Below are 21,523 nucleotides of genomic sequence, written 5' to 3' on the forward strand. Positions count from 1 at the left end.
CAACCACCACTAAAACACACAAGGACATAGAGATCCACACATGATTTTCCATCCAATTTCAGGGGCTTCACAGAGCAGTCCCGTCTGTACCAGGCCGCGGGTTAAGACACTTAGCTGGGGAAACATAAAGATGTGTGGGATTTGTAAGGTGCATGGCAGGGCAATAAATTGTTTAATTCTTAATGAAGCCAGGGCAATAAATGGTTAATGCCAAATGAGGATCCTCAGACAGAGCTTCCAGGTAGGGCCAGTGGAGACAGGGGATGTCTGTGGCGTCTCCACCTCCTCACCGCAGAGAGCAGCCAGGAAGGCGGCTCAGAAATGCCAGTGTCCTCACAGTGTCTCCAAGATTACTGGGTTTCACGGTCGCATCTGAGAATCTGATTGGGGGGAATCTCAGAAAGAACAGGCCTGTTTAACTGTTTACTGCAACCTTTTCCAAACCTACTCGCCGGTGAGGCCCTTAACTTTGCTTGCACTCGCCTCTACTAATAGCGCAAGAAGCATGTCAGGACTACATTTTGGAGAAAGCTCTTGAGAGTTAGGACACGAAAGGGTTGCACAATGGCACGATACTGGGTGTGATGGGTGATGCAAGGAGATTAATGGGACAGCGTGTGTGGGAACAGGGTGACCAGAGGCGGGGAGGGCCGTCACACAGTGACGCCAGAGGTACATTTGTCAAGGGCTGAGGAAAAATGTGGTGGTTTCTCACGGATGACTATACTGCTACTGTGTTCTTCCCAGGACATGACCTTTGGCTCTAAGAAGAACTCTCCATTTTTTCACGATAAAATGGCAGCAGTGAAAACCCCCGGCAGAGAACTAAATGCAGAGGAACCATTTAATGACGTTTCGCCCCTCCTTTTGAAGAGCCTCGTGGAGGAGCCCAAGAAAAGAAGAGACGTGCCCAATCACCTGCTGCAATCAAGTAAGCGGCTAGGAACCCATGTGCTTTACAACTCACACCTCCCCCAGGCTCCGAGGCCCAGGAAGCGTAGTGGGTGCTGGGTGCTGATTTGTCTAGATGGTTTTCTAGGCGCAGAATAGTTTTTATTAAGAACAATGGCCCTATTTAGGTCCACTTAACTGATAGATTTTTGAGGCATGAATTAGTCACCAAGTTCTATTGCTTCCGCTTCCTCAAATAGCTTTCCTGTGGGTCCCCAGGGCCTTGCCCAGGGTCCTCAGCAGGTCCCGGGGCCATGGCAGTGCTTCTCACGCAGCCACACTCTCCTCCAGGCCACCCTTCACACCTCAGCCAGTTTCCTTCGTAGAACCCCGCTGGCCTCTGCCCCTGTCCTGCTGGGATATTCTGAGAGGTTCCCCTTGCAGACAGGACAGAGTTGCAACTCCTCCGATTGGCTTTGCTGTTGGTCTGAAGCTGCACCATCCCCGTGCACGCCCCTCCCATCCCCAGCTCCAGCCCCTTCGTAACACACCTCCCCCAATACCTCGGCATTTTATAACTTCTTGCCTTTTCCCCTGCACATCTCTTAGCCTGGAAAGCCTGGTAAATCCTATTGCTGCTAAGTAAAATGCTAAAGCATTTTGCCTGCGTTATTTTCACTTAATCTGCATGACATCAACATTCTATTTCCATGTTCGTGTTGGGGAAGCTGAGACTCAGAGAGGTCCGGTGAATTCTCCAAAGTGGACAGTTAGCATAGTGTTCAGCTGTTGCAGCCCCATGTCCAGCTTTCTACCATCACACTAGGTTGCTGCCCCCTCGTCTTTCAAGGCGCCCTGCAAATGCTGGGAATGTAGCATTTGGTGTGGCTCTTCTGTCATTGGAGAACTTGAGTGCACATCAGCACACTTGACTTATTTCTGGGTCTAAAGAGAAAAATGCTCCTTTACATGTATTTGTGGCCCTAAAAACAAAAACAAAACCTTCCGTGTTAAAAAAAAAATTATCAAGGAATGTTAAGTTCAGTACTTAAAAGTTACCTAATAACCTGCAGAGTTGGTCAGTCCCCGTGAAACACCATCCTAACCCCATCCCAGCCCTTCAGTTTGGCCCAAAGCTGATGACAGCAGCAGAAACACCAAACGTGCCACACCCACTGTAGGTGAACGCTGGGATCACAGTGGGCGAAGGTATGAACAGGGTGTCCGTGGCTCACAGGACTGGGAGATGGCCAAAGTTGAAAGGTGATCATTTATTTTAAAAAAACAAAACTGGACAGTGCATTCATATTGAGGCAGTTTAGCGGTTGGAATAACACAGACCTGGGCTTAATTTGTTTTTTTTAATCCTCACCAGAGGATATTCTTTTCATTGATTTTTTTTTTAGAGGGAGTGAAGGAAGGGAGAGAGGAGAGAGGAGAGAGAGAGAGAGAGATAGAGAGAGACATTGATGTGAGAGAGACACATTGATTGGTTGCCCCTGCACATGGCCCTGGTCTGGGATTGAACCTGCAACTGAGGTATGTGCCCTTGACCGGAAATCAAACCTGGGACCTTTTGGTGCGCAGGCCAACGCTCTGTCCACTGCGCCAAACTGGTCAGGGCTAGACTTAATTTTTAACTATCAGCTTGGGCAAGTTGCTTAATCTTGTTGAGTCTCACTCAGCTCTCTTAGCTACAAAATGGAGCTAATGCCTGCCTGCGGGGGGAGGGGGGGGAGTGAGAGTGCAAACGCACGCCTGGCTTAAGGCACTGGAGGCACGGGAACCGTGGTGCCGGCGTGAGCAGCCAGGGAGCTTTGTGGACCCGGGCACTTTTGTGAGCTCAGCAGTTTTAACCTTCCTCTCAAAACTGGGGGGGTGTGGGGGGAGATATTTATATTACAGTAACAGTTTGAGACTTTACTGTCCAGAGCGATGATTATTCAGAGCCTTAAGATTACAGCAAACAACAGATATTGCATAACATCCATTTAAAAATATTTTTCTGTATCACATTGTAATTCTATTCAGAGGAAAACAATAACAATTAAATACACAGTAATACAATTAAACGGTGTTAGATTCTTTTAACTGAGCGTTCATTGCACAGTAAGCACGCGCGGTGTTACACAGAGCACAGGCGGCGTGTGCACTTTGTGAGCTCTGCAGAGACTTGTACAAAACATGAAGAGCAAATTATTTTATTTATTTACTTACTTATTTATTTTTATCCCCATCCAAGGATATTTTTTCATTGATTTTTAGAGAGAGTGGAAGAGAGAGGGAAAGACAGAAAGAAATATCGATGTGAAACACATCATTTGATAGCCTCCTGTAAGTGCCCTGACCAGGGCCAGGGCCAGGGAGGAGCCTGCAATCGAGGTACCAGCCTTTAACTGGACTCAAACCTGGGACCCTTCAGTCCGTAGGCCAACGCTCTATCCACTGAGCCAAACCGGCTAGGGAAAGAGCACATTATTTTAGTAGGTAATAAACAATACACATGAATTTGTATTGTGATGATAATATCTCCCAAGTCATGTGTAAAAGTAGGAGGAGAGGCACAACAGTTTATTTGAAACAGACCATTCATGTTGACAGCTATATCCTCCAGCTGAAGCTTTCATGTGCTGAAAACATCCTTAATTAAAAAGAGCCATGTTGCCAAAACCGGTTTGGCTCAGTGGATAGAGCGTCAGCCTGCGGACTGAGAGGTCCCGGGTTCGAGTCCGGTCAGGGGCATGTGCCTTGGTTGCGGGCACATCCCCAGTGGAGGGTGTGCAGGAGGCGGCTGATCGGTGTTTCTCTCTCATCGATGTTTCTAACTCTCTGTCTCTCTCCCTTCCTCTCTGTAAAAAATCAATAAAATATATATATTTTTAAAAAGAGCCATGTTAATAGGATCTGCTCTCATTTAATATTTTCCTTTATGTCTCATCTCATGATGTACTTATCTACATTGTTTTTATAGAGGTTTATGCAAAAGTTCTGAATAATAAGGTCGTGCAAGCAAAGCCTGGCATCCTGCATTTTGGAGGCTATCAAATAGGAAAACAACACCAGCAGATTGTGGTAGGTGCTGCGTAAGTGGAATAACTAATCATAATAATGAAAGATGTGAATTTTCTGCATATATGTTACTCATTCATCTAAAGAGCAGCAGAAGTGCAGGTGTAAATTGGGCCAGAAAAGTCGTTCAAGGACAAGAGACGTAGAGGTTGCATGTGTCCTTGGACCAGTTGCTGTCCCCATGCCAGAGACTCCTCCGAGCACTCTGTACATGTACTAGTAGGTGTCATTACTGAGTGACTCCCAGAGGCAGGGGACTGTGCTTTGCGTCCCTCAAAATTCAATTCAGTCCTTATACCGGCTGTGGGTGTTGTAATGTTACTCTATCTAGATGCGGAACCCAAGATTCCAGAGGTTAAATAGTTGGCTCAAGCACACTGAGCTACGAAGTGGTGGAGGCAGACTCTTAGACTGCCTTTCTCCAAGCCAGTGTCCGCCCGATGGTGCCTACACCAGCAGGGGAAGCAGGTCCTTCCCTTAAGAGGCCCCAGCCAGGGTCCTGTTTCACTTGCCCAGCTCATATGCCCATGCCTAAATCAGTCATTCTGGCCAAAGATATTCTGCCCAGACCTGGACGGCGGGGCCAGCTCCACTGAACAGGCCTCGGAAGGGACAGCGGGAGCCTGCAGTGACTGCAGTCCACCACGGGGCCACACCGAGGGCCAGTCCTTGCTGCGTCCTCTCCATGACCTGGATGTTCAGACTGCAGTGGGTTATGGGCGACCACAGCATTCCTAACTCCCATGCCAAAGGGGACCTGAACAGTCAAATCCGCTCTACAAACCTCAGTGACCTCAGCACAATGCCCTGAAGTCGCACGGAGCAACACGTGAGAATCGCTCCAACTGGGCCTTCGAACTGAGCCAGACAGGCCTCTGAGCATGTGCGGGAATGCGCGGAGGTGGGCTCTGCTCATGTGGGCCCTCGGAGAACTGGCTTTGTATGTGATGTCACCTCTGGCCCTGTCCCCAGCCACCACAAGAGTCTCTTATTTTAAATGTAGTGAATTCTTAAAAGCCATGACTTTTTTAAAAAGAATTTTTATTGATTTAGAGAGAGAGAGGAAGGGAGAGGGACACAGAGAGAGAAACATCAATGTGAGAGCAAAACATCGATTGGCTGCCTCCTGCATGCCCCTCAGCCGGGATCGAGCCCACAACATGGGCATGTGCCCGGACTGGGAATCAAACAGGCAACCTTCTGGTGCACAGGACAATAACCAATCAACTGAGCTACATCGGCCAGGGCAAAAGCCATGTCTTCACATGGATCATTTTAAGATAGAATTCTGACTGCTGTGTTAGATACTCTGAGTGAGGAGAGTCACTGAGAGACACTGACCAATGGTGAAGCTCCCCAGGGAGTGAGGTAGGTTTCATCATAGCCCCCAGTGAGCAGAGGGGCAGGTTCCAGGAGTCCTTATGCATTGAAGTGGGGAGAGTGGGTAGATCAGGAGAGGAACCTGCCAGGTGCCAAGTGTCTCCTCTCAGGAGAAGGATTAGGATTTGAAACTGTGACTAGGAACTTCACCCGTCAACCTATAGGGGCACATTTCTTAGAACCTGGCATCAAAGACCAGTCAGTAATACATTCTGGGGCTTACTTTTCCTGGTTATTAGGTTTGCTGACTAGATTATAGTAGGATAGATCTAAAATGATTATCATTCATAAATATTCATTGTTTATGATGAATAAACAATCACCACCCATCCCTAGTCCCCTCACTCTCCTCATCACCCTACCCACTCCACCCCCACCCTAGGCAGCTACAGTCTACTTTCTGTTGGTATAGATTTGCCTATTCTGGACATTGCATATAAATGGAACAGTAGGACATGTGGTCTTCTGTGACTAGCTTTTTTCACTTAGCATGTTTTCCAGGCTCATTCAGCTTGTAGTATATATCTATACTTCATTGCTTTTTATGGCTGAATAATACTCCATTGTATGGATGTACAACATTTTGTTTATGCATTCATCCACCACTGATTGACATTTGGGTTTGTACTTTGGGGCTATTATGAAGAATGAATGCTGTTATGAACATTCACGTACATGTCTGGGGTGGACATATTTTCTTGGCTATCTATCAGAGAGTGCAATTAATTTTCTGTGGCTGCTCTAGTAAATCACCACAATTTTAGGGGTTTAAAGAACGGAAAATTATTCTGCATGGGAGAGTCCAAAATCAGAGCCGGTAGGGCCGTGCTCCCTCCAAAACTCGAGGAGAATCTTCCTTTGCTCTTCCAACTGGTGGTGCTCCAGGTTCTTTGTCTTGTGGCTACATAACTCCATCTGCACGTGGCTTTCTCTTCTGATTCCCTCTATCTTCTGTCACTTAAAAGGACTCTTTTTATTGGACTTAGGACTCATCTGGGTAATCCAGGCTGATCTTATCTCAAGGTCCCTAACCTAATCATATTTCCAATGACCCTTTTCCCAAGCGTCACTTTCATAGGTTCGGGTATTAGGTGTGCACATATTTTTTTGAGGCCACCATTCAGCTCACTGTTGTTTTATTTGCATTTCCTTAAGGACTAATGGTGTCAAACATCTTTTCATTCACTTACTGGTCATGATGCAAAAAAGGCTTGGGCGGAGAAGCCATTTGGGATAGTCCAAAAGCAAAGTGGGAAGTGGGAGGAGACATTCTGGGAAGAGAGGAAGTCATGAAGAGGGGTGCAGGGGAGCAAGCTTGCAGTATTTGGAAGCCGGAGGCAATCTGGTTTACGGGGGGGGGGGGGGGGGGGGTTCTGAAGAACAGGCCGTTTCTGTCTTTTGTACAGCACAGTGCCCAGCACACAGGAGGCACTCAGTAAACACTTATGAAGATATTGAACTCACTTTATTGCATCAACTAAAGGTGGTTGGTGCAAATCCAATGCCAACAAGAATCCCCGAGTTGGGGTGTTGTGAAGAAGGAAACTTTATTTAGTGCAAACAGCTCAGTTGTGACACAGCGCATCTGTGGAGCAGCACAGCTTGGAACAGTACACTGTGAGGTGGCCCTGGGCAAGGTGGCCCCCGGGCGAGGCAGCTCTGCTCTGCTTTGCTTTAGTGTCCGCCACCGGCCCCAGTCTGCTCTGCTCTGCACCAGTCTGGTCTGCTCTGCTCCATTCTACTCCGGTTCAGTGAGACTTCTTCCATTGCAGCTCCCTCCCGGGAAGCACAATCTTCTGTCTTCAGAAGAAAGGGAGAGGGCTCTCTCTGAGTCAGGGTGTGACTTATAGAGAGAGGAGTCCCTGCCCCTCTTCCCTGATTGCTCTACACTCATGCAAATGAAGACTCCAAATCCTCACAGTTTTACTGGCCCAAAGGCATTGTCCTGATTGGTTAAAATGGAGTCACTCTGGTTGGTTGGTGAAGATTCTGATGGGGATATTGCTGTGCAGCTCCCATCGGACAGGGAAAGCCTCAGTCATGTTAGTTGAAATACACATCCAGGAACTCCTTTGTAAGGGCTGGCTCAGAGGTCAGGAACACAGTGCAGGCACACTGGTGGGAGGCAGGCAGCCCAGGGCAGGCTTCCCCCTCAAGTGTGGTTTGTGTTGCTGCTTAGAAATGGCTGCCAGACTCTGTGTTTAAAGGTGAGCCCAGTAAGCCACCAGCAGCCCTTCTTGGTATGTGTCTTCTTTCTCAGGGTCCACAGTTAGAAGTGAGTGACTTGGCGGAGACTGAGTAATTCCAAATAAATACAGGGTAAAGCCTAGATAATCACACTGCTTCTATTGGACATTAAAACAAACAGAAAGAGATAAAAGTACAAACTGATTTCATCTTAATAACATTCGGGGAGCTCTCAGGAGAGCCAGCCTCCTGTTTCCATCAGCAAGTTAAGCGGAAGCTTAAGGCAATTGCCTTGAGATTCCTGCCAAACAAGGGGAAAATCCAACTCTGCTTTTATCTTGGTTTTGCTACAGGAAACTATGCAAATTGCCCAACAATGGAATGATTGAATGTGGGTTTAAAACCATAATAAATTGTTCATTAACATTTGAGCTTGATCCAGGTCTGGTGAAAGAAGTGAAGACATTTTCCGTGGATTCATACTGAAATCAGTGTTTTGATATACTTTAAAATTTGACATAATGATGTCCAGTTTTCTCTTAAATTCCTTTTTTTCTCTGTGCTAAGGCTTTGTCTAGGAAACTACATTTATTCATTAAATAATCAATTTCCCCATGAGACATCCAGTATTGATGTTGCTAGTCCAAAACACAGTTGTTAGCTTCTATAGCCTTACCTTACGCCCCTTCACAGTCCTCCCAGCGTTCTGTAACCATAGTGTTAGTCTTCAGTTTCCTAGTGCAGCGCCAGACACGCCTCCCCACCTGGTCCTGCAGCCTCTCCCCAGGGTGCCAGGGAGGGAGTGAGGACCCCGTGTGAACACATCTTTCTGGAGCATCAGTTTGCTCTCTTGTTCTAGAGAACTGCATTACAGAGCAAAATTTTAGGGTAAAATGCATGACCGACACTTGAAGAACTTAAGACTGCTTGAATTTTGTCCCCAGATCCCTGGGGTTGGGTATTAACCTTCCCTGACTGAGAAGCTGTGCCACTGAGGGCAGGTATTAAAAGACTCCAACTTCGAATCTGAAATGTGGTGTTTGGGAAAATACTATGGCAAGTGCTTGGGTTAAAGCCCCCTTTAACCCAAGCCAATACTTCACTGGGGGGTGGGTTTTGTGCTGCCCCGTAGAGGGGAGGGTGGAATCTCCAGAGGGGACACAGGAGGGGCCTGTGAGGAGCAGAGATGGGAGGGGGAGTGGAGAGAGCTGTGGGCAAAATCCCTATAAATCTGAGTAAAAGCTGTTTAACCCATTGTTTGGGTGGGTTTTTTGTTTGTTTGCTGTGGGGGTCAGTTCTGAAAACCTGAAGCAGAAGCTGAAGCTCATGTGGTATCCTGTGGAGGCAACATCACGGTCATGAGGGCCAGGAGAAGGCCAGCCCCCAGTGGACGGGACATCTTGGAGGGTTTGGGGACATCTGTTGACCTCTCAAATTTCTCCCATCCATGTTTCTCTCCCTCCGTCCCTCCCTCTTTCCCTCCCTCCCTCCCTTCCACTCTCTCTGAAAAAAAAATCAATGGAAAAAAATGAGTGAGGATTAAAACATAATATTAATAAAATACATTGTCTAAACACTTTCTTCAACTTCTCAAGGCTTCCCCCCCCCCCCCCTTGAATGAGTATTATTTTCCTCAGTTTTAGTTATAAATAGAAAGGCAGGAGTGCCATTGCCATTTTAGTCCTGAAAGGATATTATTGTGAACAATTTAAAACAACGCTGACCTGCTGATAAAATACAAAAAGAAAGCTGGAACTGCAGTCTGGGCACTGGGCTGTGCTGAGCTGAGAGGCAGCGGGATGTGGTGGAGGGAACCCTAGAGCAGAGCTGGGCACAGGGTCCTAGGCCCAACTCGGCCACTAGCCCCGGTGCTGTGAGCAGAACCCAACTGCCGTCTGCATGCAACAGGGGGTTGTCCTCAATGTGTCTCAGTCCTTCTGGGCTCAGACAACAGTCTCCAGTAGGCAAAGAACATGGTTATTACAGCATGCAAAGAGTATTTGTACCCAAAAGTTGAGAATTGCAAAACTTTTAGAATCTCCAGGGTTCCCAGTGTACTTTAGAAGTCAGTCTGAGATGTTGACTTTGTTTTCTAAAATGTAGAGGGCAAGTTGTTCATTTCTTGCTTTAATTTGTTAGATTTTTGTATTGTTTTAAGTTTATTAAAAAACTCATTGGCAAACATGCCCCCTGGCATTGTCTTAGGAACATTTGGTTTAAAAGTCCTCGTGAGAGGAGGGACCGGCCCCTCCCCATCACCAGGGTCTCTTGGCTGCCTTCTTAACACACACACACCCCCCCCCCCACTACCCACCGTGTGACCATGGGCCCAGCCTTCAGTCTTAGCGAGTCTTCCTTTCACGTCCGATGTCAGGTAAAGGCTGAACATCTTCTTCCTCTCTTTACACTCCCTGTCTAGATAACCCTGAATATCTACATTTTTACATGAGTCTGTTCTTTCTTATTTTTCATTGATCCAAATGCATAATTCCAGATCAGTAATCTTTTAAAGGTGGATATGGGAAGCGGCAGCCAAATCATAGCCCCTGTGCTATCTGAATGGGGTCTCGGAGAAGTCTGAGCGCAGCCCCTCACAGGGGAGCCCGCGGGCAGCAGTCCTGACCAGGACTGGCCCACCCTCTGTCAGTTGGCAGCGTTTTTTGTGCAGCGAGAAACACAGGGCCTGAGGGGGTCCTGGGGCCTTTGAATGTTGTTCCAAAGGACACCGGGCTCTGGGCTCACCAGAGTCTCACAGCCCTTTTGCTCAAGAGCAGAAATGCCTGCATGACATTTCTACGCACGCATCCCGGGCATCCATCCTGCTGACACGGGAAACCCTGAGCGTCAGCCCAGGCGAGCGGAGCTGCAGCCCCCTCGGCGCCCGCTGCGCGCTCCTCTCCTGGGTCCCTGGTTCCACACGCTCCTCCGTTGTTGCACCGTCCTTCCTCCTTCCTTACTTAGTTTAAGGTGCACGGCCACACTGCAGCCACTTCTGCCCCAGTCCTTCCTGGGCTCCAGCACCAGGTGTCACAGCCCTCCCTCCGTGACCAGTAAGGGGACAGAGGTGTCTGTGAAGACCTCAGAGCCTGGCGTTGAGCGGCTCCCTCTGGGTCTCCAGGCAGGTGCCACCGGCCCAGACTCCGCTCCAGCACACGGTCCTCCCTGCCTCTCCTGGAAGGACCCGCCTCGCAGGTGGAAGGACCAGGAGCCACACCTTCACCAAGACTGACCTCTGCAGGGCCCCTCGGAGGTCAAGAGATGTCTTGGCAACTTTGGGGTGTTTTTTTTTTAGGCTTTTAAGGAATTGAAACAAAGAGAAAATATGTCAAAACAGGATCACTAAAATTGTACTTTGAGAATGTTGGCAGGTGATAAATGGGAACCTTTAACAAATGCAAACACCAGTTTAACCTCACCAGGAAATATTGTCTGAAGTCTAATCTGGGGCTTTGATAGATGTGAGGCCTCGGGCAATGGGTCAGGGACAGGCCCAGCCTCTGGCCCAGACTTTGGAAACCAAAGGCCTCTCACCTGTCCCTTGGCCCAGGGGAAGCCCAAATGCCCAGAGACCGAAGTTCTTCTCCTCTGCCAAGCAGAGGAAGGAAAGCACCTTTCCTCAGAGACACACTGCATTCCCCAGCGTTGTCCTGCGTCACGGGGTTGGCCTCCTGTCACTATCAGAGCACCCCGACCTTGAGTTCCCTTAAGTTTGCCCCAGGGTTGGGTTGGAGGCTATCCTAGCCACTCTCTTTCCTGAAATTTTGACTACCCCTAAGTGTGTCGGGGTCCCCAGGACCAGTGGCATGTAATCAGAGAAACCGTGAGAGTTAATGGGTGGCTGGCTTCTTAGCTCAGTGAATCTCAGGGCTAAACTGAGTTCAACAGGAAGATACACGCTATAAGCTGTCAGGACTGGGAAGGATACAGGCCCGGGTGGTGGGGGCAGCAGGAGGGGACCCTGCGGAGAAAGGGTGTGGCCTCTAGCCAAGCCCTTAAGCTGGGCAGAAGGCACATGGGCATAGTTTATTATTCATTCAATGGTGTTTGCTTGGCTTATTTTATTATTCTTTAAACTAGAGGCCCAGTGCACGGAATTCGTGCACGGCTGGGGTTCCTCAGCCTGGCTGGCTATCAGGGGCAATCGGGGCCGATTGGGGCCAGCCACCTAAGGGGAGGGACCGAGGGAGGTTGGCTGGCCGTGGGAGGTTGACTGTGGGAGTGCACTGACCACCAGTGGGCAGCTCCTGTGTTGAGTGTCTGCCCCCTGGTGGTCAGTGCGCATAATTGTGACTGGTCATAGTGGTCGCTTTGGCTTTTATATATATAGATGGCATGTGATGGGTTTACAATTTTTTACAAATTAAAAAATACAGCGTAACTTCTCAAATTGCTTTTGGAATAAGATGAGGGATAACTAAATGAGGAAATGAATATGCAAATAGATAAAACGGTGCGTTTATTCTGATTGCTTCTTTTTCTCTCCCAGCAACTGATCAATATTTCCAATGAGGACATACATGTTCATATTTTACCCCCACAAACCAAATACTTCCAGATCAAGTATATGAAGAAGGTAAGCCCCGCTGGATGGCCCTTGTCTCATGGTGTTCTTTGTCGGGCTGTGGTTTTCTGTCCCGGTCACCTGGGCACGGTGTGTGGAGGGTTGTCCCCAGATCCTGCCTCTGAGTGCTCTGGGGCTTGTCCCAACCAGAGCCCCTTTTCTTCTAGGAGCACCGCCTTGTCCCTGGCTTGTCCCTCACCATCACCATCACGTTTTCTCCAGATGAGTGGCGATACTATTATGATTGCATCCGTGTTCACTGTAAGGTAAGCCTCTTACAATCAGGCTTCCGGGGGTGGGGTGGTGTCAAAACGAACATCCTCAAGGGGAGCAGAGGGAAGGAATGACGGGTGTGAAGTTTCCCGACCCAGCGCCTGGTGGCCCTCTTCGGCCAGTCTGAGGGCATGAGGGCCCTTGTCCAGCGGGTCCCAGCTGGGAGCATGCGAGGCTGCTGAGAACTGGGGCAGAGCCACGAGACTCGGTTCCCTGCCGGGTTCCCACCTGCCCTGGCTACAAGCCTCATTTATCACATGGTGCTGGGAGTTGGTGAAGGCTTTACCAAAAAGCATAGCCACACTCTTTAAGTGCTAGATTAAAAAGTTAGCAAGAAGCCCGAGTTGTGTTTATAAACTCTGGGGACTGGATCGTTATCTTGTGTGGGGACGTCCTCAGAGGCAGCCCTGGGCTCTGCGGAGATGTGGGAGCCCGGGGGGCCTGACCCCAGGTGGCTGGCTGTGCTGCATGACTTCTTACGAGCCTTTCTCTAGGTCACCTAAGTCAACCTTTGGCCTCCAGCCAGAGCCAGCTTCCGGGCCACCCATCCTTCTCTTAACGGGTCACTTCTACACTCCCTTGCTCTATATTCCAGCCCTACCTCTTGTAAGTCAAGAAGCCTTAAGGTTAACTAAATTTGATTTTCAAAACTAAAATGGAAGAGTATGCTTTAGTAACAAATGAGTTTCAATATTTTTATTGATTTCAGAGAGGAAGGGAGAGAGAAAGAGATAGAAACATCAGTGATGAGAGGGAATCATTGACCGGCTGCCACCTGCACACTGGGGATCGAGCCTGCAACCCGGGCATGTGCCCTAACCAGGAATGGAGCCATGACCTCCTGGTTCATAGATAGATGCCCAACCACTGAGCCACACCAGCCCAGCGACTTTCAATTTTTAAAAAGAAAAAAATACCTAAAACTGAACATAGAAAATTGCTTTCCAGAGGAATATTCTGCACCAAGAACTCCAATCCCTAGGCAGGCGTGTGTAGGGAGCCCGGCACGTGAACTGCTCCCGCAGTAATGCTAAGGATAGCTGGCACCTATGCAGTAATTTTCACTTTGTGAGGCCACACCTACTTTAATTCTCAAAACACCTTTAAGGAAAGGCAGACTATCCCCATTTTGCAAAGAAAGAAGCAAGGCCTGAAGAGGTTAAAGGTCATGGCTAAGGTCGCACTTGATGCAGGACTAGAAGCAGGCGTCTGCACGCTTCCAGTGGTGTTTACTACCCCGGTCTGGGCAGCTGATTCTGTGCTGGTTTCTCTTTCTTCCCTACAACTTCCTGAAATAGAAACAGACAGACGACTGTCTTCATATCTACACGAAGGCATCACTGCCTTTAGCTTTTCTGCGTGATAGTGAACATTGTTTAAATGAAATATATTTAAAATTATTTATACTTTGGTATAGTAAAGAAAAATCAATGCTTTAAATGTTGTATTTAAATACTCAGGTTTCTTAAAAAATAATTTTTCTAGAAACATTTTTTTAATGATGGAGAACAAAATAAATATCTACAAGCTCATCTTTTAAAATTCTGGTCTTCAGTGTGGTAAACTGGACTTTTCCCATTAATTGTAGGGTGATGACACTTTGCTTATTCCCGTCCATGCCTATCCTGTCATGAACACACTGGATTTTCCCTCATATATAAACCTATCAAATGTTCTACTTGGTGAAAGGTGAGTTACCGAAATGAACTACCAAAATGTCATAGAATGTGAAAAATTAAGAGAGACATATATAAAGATTATATTTTTCCTAATAGAAGGTTATTTTTCTAGCTGAGTTAGACCAGACTTGTAATTGCAAAAGAAAAACAAACAAAATCAAAATACTCTGAGTGAGAAATAAAATTACTTTGGTCATTTAACTGGCAGGGGTGAGGTGGAGCTTCAGGCTTGGCTGGGTCTGGGAGTTTACATCGGGTTACAGGAGCCTGACTCTCCCCATATCAGGGTCTGCAGGCTTCTTTCTCAGCAGGCCCCTCTTCCTGGGGCATAGGTGCCAGAAGCTCCAGAGACTGTTGGCAACAGGGGTGGTTGGTTGGAGGGGCTGGAGGCATTGGGGGTATTTAAGCAAAAGTCTCAGGACTGAGTCTTATTGGGCCATCTCGGAGCTTGTGCTCCTCCATGAACCGATCTTTATTTTTAAATGAAGGGGGAAATAAATGCGGAGATGACAAAGACAATAGACAATCACTATAGATGCCAAATTTCAGATTCCTCCTCCTTCTTGTTGGGAAAATAGTTGATGATTCCAGTTGCAATTTATTTATGTCTTGTTTTTTCAATAAATATTTATTGAATATCTACTTTTAGGCATAGTGCTATTTGTCTCTAAGGATATAGAGAAGATGGATATTGGGCTGTTAGATATTGTGACATAATGGCCATGCCAGTTGTTGAAGTATTGAAATACTTCTCTACCGGTTGGGAAATATATACTGTCCTGAGCCCTGTCCCCAACCCCCCAATCACAGCTGCCTATTCCTTCTCTCTTGCCATTCCCTGGCTTCCCAGTGATTCAGCAATTAAGTTGTTAATACCTAGCATTTGGGGTTGGGAAGCACCTGCAGGACCTGCTGCAGCCCTTTATCCATTCCAACTGAGTGCTGTCTGTGAAGTCCTGATTGAGTAGCCAAAGGTTCTGATTCTGAAGGTCTTAGAGTCTAGTGGGGATAGAGCCATGTCATTAATGAACTGCACTAATTACTGAGTGCTGTAACAAAGGCACACGTGGGAAAGGTCCTCATTCATTTGGGGATGACATTCATCTGGGGTTATCCTAAGAGGACACCATGGGGTGGGCTGGGAGGGTGGCATTCCATGCAGGGAAGTAGCATGTACAAAGGCTTGGTGGCAGCCGAGGGCATGGGCTACATCTTTAGGAACTTGAAGGGCCACTGAATGATTTCAGTCCACACAGTACCTGGCAAATACTAGATGCCTCTTGATATAGCCCCGGACTATGAGCAAAGACATTGGGCTCCAGCATGCTCTGCAGGTAAAGGCCAATTCAATCTATGCAGGCAGCACCGAGCAGGGAGGGGTTTCAAGGCTCTGGAGGTAGAGACAGGGCAACTGAACCCCTTTGGAGGTGGCGGGAGGACTGTTGTATATGAGTTTCAGGACCTTTCCTTTTCACTCCCATCTGTTGTCCTTGAGAGAAACCCCCCAAATTAGGTCTGGAACAATGGCCTTGGTTCAGCTGGTGGGTGCCCCTCTTCTCTCGCCTCCCACACCTTCCCATGAGCTCTGACTCAGCATCTCTGTGCACTCGTTTTAAACAGCTCTTTAGGAACTGTAAATAAATAATACAAAACAATATATAATAATCTGTACAAATTAAAGGATAATAAAAATAATATAATGAACAATAGTTTTAAGACATAAAACATTACCAGTAACTTTGCAACCACAATTCTGAATTTTGTGATAATCATTTTTTATTTATTTTAATAGTTTTGACATATACATATGTACCCCTAAATAACACATTGTTTAGCTTTGACAGTGTTTTATCTTTATATAAAAGGGATCATACTGTACGTACATTCTTTTGTAACTTGCTTTTATTTATTCTACTAGAGGCCCGGTACATGAAATTCATGCACAGGGGGTGTGTGTATCCCTCAGCCCAGCCTGCACCGTCTCCAATCTGGGACATTCCTCTCATAATCCAGGACTGCTGGCTCCCAACCGCTTGCCTGCCTGCCTGCCTGATTGCCCCTAACTGCTTCTGCCTGCCAGACTGATCACCCCCTAACCACTCCCCTGCCAGCCTGATCGACACCTAACTGCTCCCCTGCTGGCCCAATTGCCCCTAACTGCCCTCCCTTGCCAGCCTGGTCACCCCCAACTGCCCTCTTCTGCAGGCCTGGTCCCCCCGAACTGCCCTCCCCTGCTGTCCTGATCGCCCCCAACTGCCCTCCCGTGCCAGACTGGTCCCTGCCCAACTGCTCTTCCCTGCAGGCCTGGTCCCCCCCACCTGTCCTCCCCTTCAGGCCTGGTCTCTCCCAACTGCCCTCCCCTGCTGGCCTGATTGCCCCTAACCCCCTGCCAGCCTGATCTCGCCCCTAATTGCTCTCCCCTGCCGGCCTGATCACCCCTAACTGCCTCTGCCTCAGCCCCCACCACCATGGCTTTGTCCAGAAGGAAGTCGGACATCTGGAAGATGGCCAGTTGACCTGGTCTAATTAGCATATTACCCTTTTATTAGTATAGATGTGTTTGACTCCCAAATAGCACAGTGCCATGTAAGAATCAGTGGTAAAAATAATTAAAGTGAAACACCCAGAGTAAATATATTCCAGCAGCCTGAATATAAAAGAAAATATGTCTAGGGCAATTGGTTACTGAGATGGGAAAAATTAGTATTTTTGTGAGACTAACCAAAAATAAGAGTAGCTTGAACAGTATTTCTGGGTTCTTATTCATTTTCTGCAAACTGAGTCAGTTAATACCTACAAGGTTTGGTTAAACTTTGAAAAAATATGATCTTATGAATATTCTTCTAATTTATAGGAAGTGGATATTTTCTATAAGTCTTACTCAAAACCTTTGTAGTAGAGGAAATTTTGTTTTTAAGGAGCTTAAGAATTTATTGGAAAATAGTTTGGGGGACCTATGCAAGCACTTTAAAATACATATACCCTCCCATTTTCACTAGAGTGGAATAGGAACAATAAAGAAAACATCATATCTTGAATTAGTAATGATAAAAGCAATACAGTTCTCTTTATAAATATTTTTATAGTAGTCTTTTATTTTTTGTTTTTATTATTTTTTAAAAATAAAGATTATTCAGAGAGGAAGGGGGAGGGAAAGAGAGATAGAAACATCAATGATGAGAGAGAATCATTGATTGGTTGCCTCCTGCACTCCCCACACTGGAGATCAAGCCCACAACCCGGGAATGTGGACTGACCAGGAATCGAACTGTGACCTCCTGGTTCATATGTTGAGGTTCAACCCCTGAGCCATACCAGCCGGGTGATAATAGTGCCTTAAAAAAAAAAAATTTAGTAATAGTTTTTCAGTTTAAAATTCAAAGTTAATCAGGATTGGGCCTAAATGGGCAGTCAGACATCCCTCTCCCAATCCAGGACTGCTGGATCCCAACTGCTCGCCTGACTGTCTTCCTGATTGCCGTAACCGCTTCTGCCTGCCAGCCTGATCACCCCCTAACCACTCCCCTGCCAGCCTGATCGATGCCTAACTGCTCCCCTGCCAGCCTGTTTGCCCCTAACTGCCCTCCATTGCCATCCTGGTCACCCCCAACTGCCCTCTTCTGCAGGCCTGGTCCCCCCCAACTGCCCTCCCCTGCAGGCCTGGTCGCTCCCAACTGCCCTCCCCTGCAGGCCTGGGCCCCCCCAACTGCCCTCCCCTGCAGGCCTGGGCCCCCCCAACTGCCCTCCCTTGCAAGCATGTGTTCCCCCCAACTGCTCTCCCCTGCAGGCCTGCATTGCCCCCAACTTTCCTCCCCTGCAGGCCTGGTCACTCTCAACTTCCCTCTCCTGCAGGCCTGGTCACCCCCAAGTGCTCTACCCTGCAGGCCTGGGTCCCCCCGCAACTGGCCTTTCCTGAAAGCCTGGCTGCCCCCAACTGCCCTCCCCTGCTGGCCATCTTGTGGTGGCCATCTTGTGTCCACATGGGGGCAGCCATCTTTGACCACATGGGGGGCAGCCACCTTGTGTGTTGGAGTGACAGTCAATTTGCATATTACTCTTTTGTTAGATAGAGTGATGATATACACTGAGTGGCTAGATTATTATGTGTTTAGAGATCATAATAATCTGGCCACTCAGTGTATATATATATATATATATATATATATATATATATATATATATATGGAGAGCCTTTTGTTTTATTTATAATTTTTTTATTTAGTTATTTTCCCCATCACCATATATCCCCCCTATACCTTGTTTCACCTCTACCTCCCACCCCATTTCAACCATCTCCAGCTAAAGAAAACATACCGTACATTATGGAGAAGGACAAAGGTGAAGGGAGCGCACAAATTCAGCAGAAGGAAAATTCAGCAGAAGGATATATTTCTTTTTGCATCTAGAATTGATTTGGACAGAATGGCGAGAAGTTGCAGGATTTACATTTAGTGCCACTAAGTTTGCTTTCTTACGTTGAGGCTGTGTTGTCTGGGCAGGGCCTCCCTGAGGCCTGGATGGCACCAGTACATTTCCACAAGGTCATGAAGTGGACTCGTGTATATTCATCAGCTACATTTTCATTGTCCAGGTTTGGTGCTTGTAAATTTTCCATGTGGACATTTGCCAGCTACCTATAAACAGCCTTGGTGGCTTAAGCTCTAGTGAGATGAATTCTGACAGCTTCTGTAAATAACAGAAAGTTGCATTCCAGTTTCTGTCCAACGTCTCAAAATCAAACCCTGGTGCAGAGGACGTCCAGCTCTCTCTCTCCTGGGAGTTGAAGTTGTGCTTTATAACTGGGCAAATCTAACCATCGTAGCTGGTTAAATTTTGTCATCGCTTCATATCTTAGAAAGCTCTGTAGATAAAGTACAATCTCCCCCTTTCTATATACACAAGGAAGCAAGAACATGCTTATGTTAGGTGCTGAAGTTTTATCTTTCCATTCTCATGGTCCTGGAAAGACTTGTGTGAGTTTATTATGCTCTGTGGTTTCTCCCGCAGAGTCTACCTGGCACCAAATAAGTGGTTAGACTCTAGAGCAAATCCAGGCAGTTGGCCGGTGTTCTCTCCATGAGTCATCAGCTGACCCTCCTTTGCTACAAGCTGACCCCTGGCCAGCCGGTTCACGTGTGCTGCAGACAGAGCTGACATGAAGTCACCAAGTGCTCCCTGGGTTCCCCCTCACGTCCCCGTTTCTACTCTGCACCTGGCCCCACGGGCAGGGCAGCCACGTTGCTCTCACAGCAAGTGGAACCGTGTTCGCATCTCAGGGCTGCAGATGCTTGGCAGACCACAGGCCACATTCTCAATTCGAACAGAGAAGGTCCCTGCTACTCCATTCAAAGCCCCAAGTATATTTTAGTCTCTGGAACTTTCACATCATTAATTTAAGAATTTACCAAAGGATGCTTTTCCTTAAGTGGCGAGACTGTGTCTGATTTTAGAAAGTGTGGGAATAACCAAGGTTAGGATGGGCTGTCCAAATGGAGCCGAATGCCCTCACTGCCCCGGGCCATGGGGGAATGGGAACTCTTACACTAGGCCTGGGAGGGCAAGATTGATGAGAGCAGTTGGCCCAGCTGGAACAGCAGGTCCTGTCTGCACTGCACCAGTACGGGCTCTGGATGAGGGCCTGAGAGCCAGCTGTGACTGCCTTAGGACAAGGGTGTCAGAAGAAGACTATAACGTTGACCTTCAGAAGAATATTTGAAGCCGGCTCAGAGAATGAATTCACATTTCTCAGCTCACTGAGGGAAATACGCTTCTTACTCATGCTGGGGTCTCATGTGTTCTACACTCAAAGTTGATTTGAAGGAACAGCAGCATTTCATGAGAACATTCTGACAAGGATGACTTGAACTAATCAAAAAACTTGTTTTTTATTTCAGCCCCTATGTGGGTTAGTAAGCAGTAGTGAACTTACATTTTAAAATTGCTTTGAAATTTATATTCAGATAAAACATCACCGTTAACTCACAATAGCCTGAAATTTTACTGCATGAAAAATTCTCCCATATTTTGTAGTTAAAATGTCTTTGATTTAATATCCTTTTGCTGACCTAGGATTGATCGAGTTACTCATCTTGACCCTGTCTTTTTTTCTAAATTTTAGCAGGAAAAGAAAATTATCCAACCCCTAAATCGCAGGGATCTATAATAACGAAAGGGCTTATGTGCTTCACTCTTCATTTATTTTTTTATTTCATTAAAAAATATTTATTGTTGAAAGTATTACATATGTCCCCCATTTTTCCCCATCGACCTCTTCTAGCCTGCCCCTGCTCCCCACTCCAGGCCTTCACCACCCTATTGCCAGTGTGCATGGGTTATGCACATATGCATACAAGTTCTTTGGTTGATCTCTTCCCAACCACCCACCCTCCCTCCGCCTTCCCTCTGAGGTTCCGCAGTCTGTTCCATGCTTCTATGTCTCTGAATCTATTTTGTTCATCAGTTTATTTTGTTCATTCCACATATGAATGAGATCATGTGATACTTGTCTTTCTCTGACTGGCTTGTTTTGCTCAGCATAATACTCTCCAGGTCCATCCATGCTATTTCAAAGGGTAAGAGATCCTTCTTTTTTACTGCTGCATAGTATTCCATGGTGTAAATGTACCACAGCTTTTTTATCCACTTATCTACCGATGGGCACTTGGGCTGTTTCCAGATCTTAGCTATTGTCAATAACACTTCTACGTACATAGGAGTTCATACATCCTTTCTGATTGGTGTTTCGGGTTTCTTAGGATATATTCCTAGAAGTGGGATCACTGGGTCAAATGGAAATTCCATATTAATTTTTTGAGGAAACTCCATACTGTTTTCCTTAATGGCTGCACCAGTCTGCATTCCCACCAGCAGTGCACTAGGGTTCCATTTTCTCCATATCCTCACTAGCACTTAACATTTGTTGATTTGTTGATGGTAGCCATTCTGACTGGTGTGAGGTGATACCTCATTGTCATTTTAATTTGCATCTCTGATGATCAGTGACTGAGCATTTTTTCATGTCTCTTGGCCATATGTATGTCCACTTTGGAGAAGTGTCTATTTAGGTCCTTTGCCCATTTTTTAATTGGATTGTTTGTCTTCCTTTTGTTAAGTTGTATGAGTTCCTTATATGTTTTGGATATTAACCCTTTATCAGATGTATCACTGCCAAATATGTTCCCCATGCAGTGGGAAGCACAAATTTATGGTCAACATCTGGAGCAAATGGAAGTATGTCCGGGACAGTAATTGAACGTGGAGCATTTTTCTTGTTTCGGGTCTTCTAGTCTTTGGACTGATTCATTAATTTCAAAAGCATATACATTTTGTGGCTTCTGTAAAACTAAGCATCATGGACTAAGCAGTAAGGAACTTTAAAAGATTATTATAAAAATAGCTGTGGATTATTCTCAATTCTAGTATTTAAGAATATAACAAGGAATTTCAGTGTTTACCCAAAGCACATTCCTAGAAGAAACAAAGG

General features: G+C 46.7%; 1 protein-coding gene across 1 annotated transcript in view; it reads left to right on the forward strand.

The window, feature by feature from the left end:
• Positions 1–795: 795 nt before the first annotated feature.
• Positions 796–21,523, forward strand: part of CFAP221 (cilia and flagella associated protein 221) — a gene marked incomplete at both ends in the record, with an annotated part of 100,599 nt that continues 79,871 nt past the window's right edge. The window contains 5 exons of the mRNA XM_079782977.1: positions 796–931; positions 3,863–3,963; positions 12,014–12,100; positions 12,256–12,354; positions 13,950–14,050. Of these exons, the coding sequence (XP_079639103.1) occupies positions 796–931; positions 3,863–3,963; positions 12,014–12,100; positions 12,256–12,354; positions 13,950–14,050 (524 nt within the window). The remainder of the gene's footprint in view (positions 932–3,862; positions 3,964–12,013; positions 12,101–12,255; positions 12,355–13,949; positions 14,051–21,523) is intronic.

This window comes from Cnephaeus nilssonii, assembly GCF_951640355.1.
Source record: "Cnephaeus nilssonii genome assembly, chromosome: 10".
Taxonomy (NCBI): Eukaryota; Metazoa; Chordata; class Mammalia; order Chiroptera; family Vespertilionidae; genus Cnephaeus; species Cnephaeus nilssonii.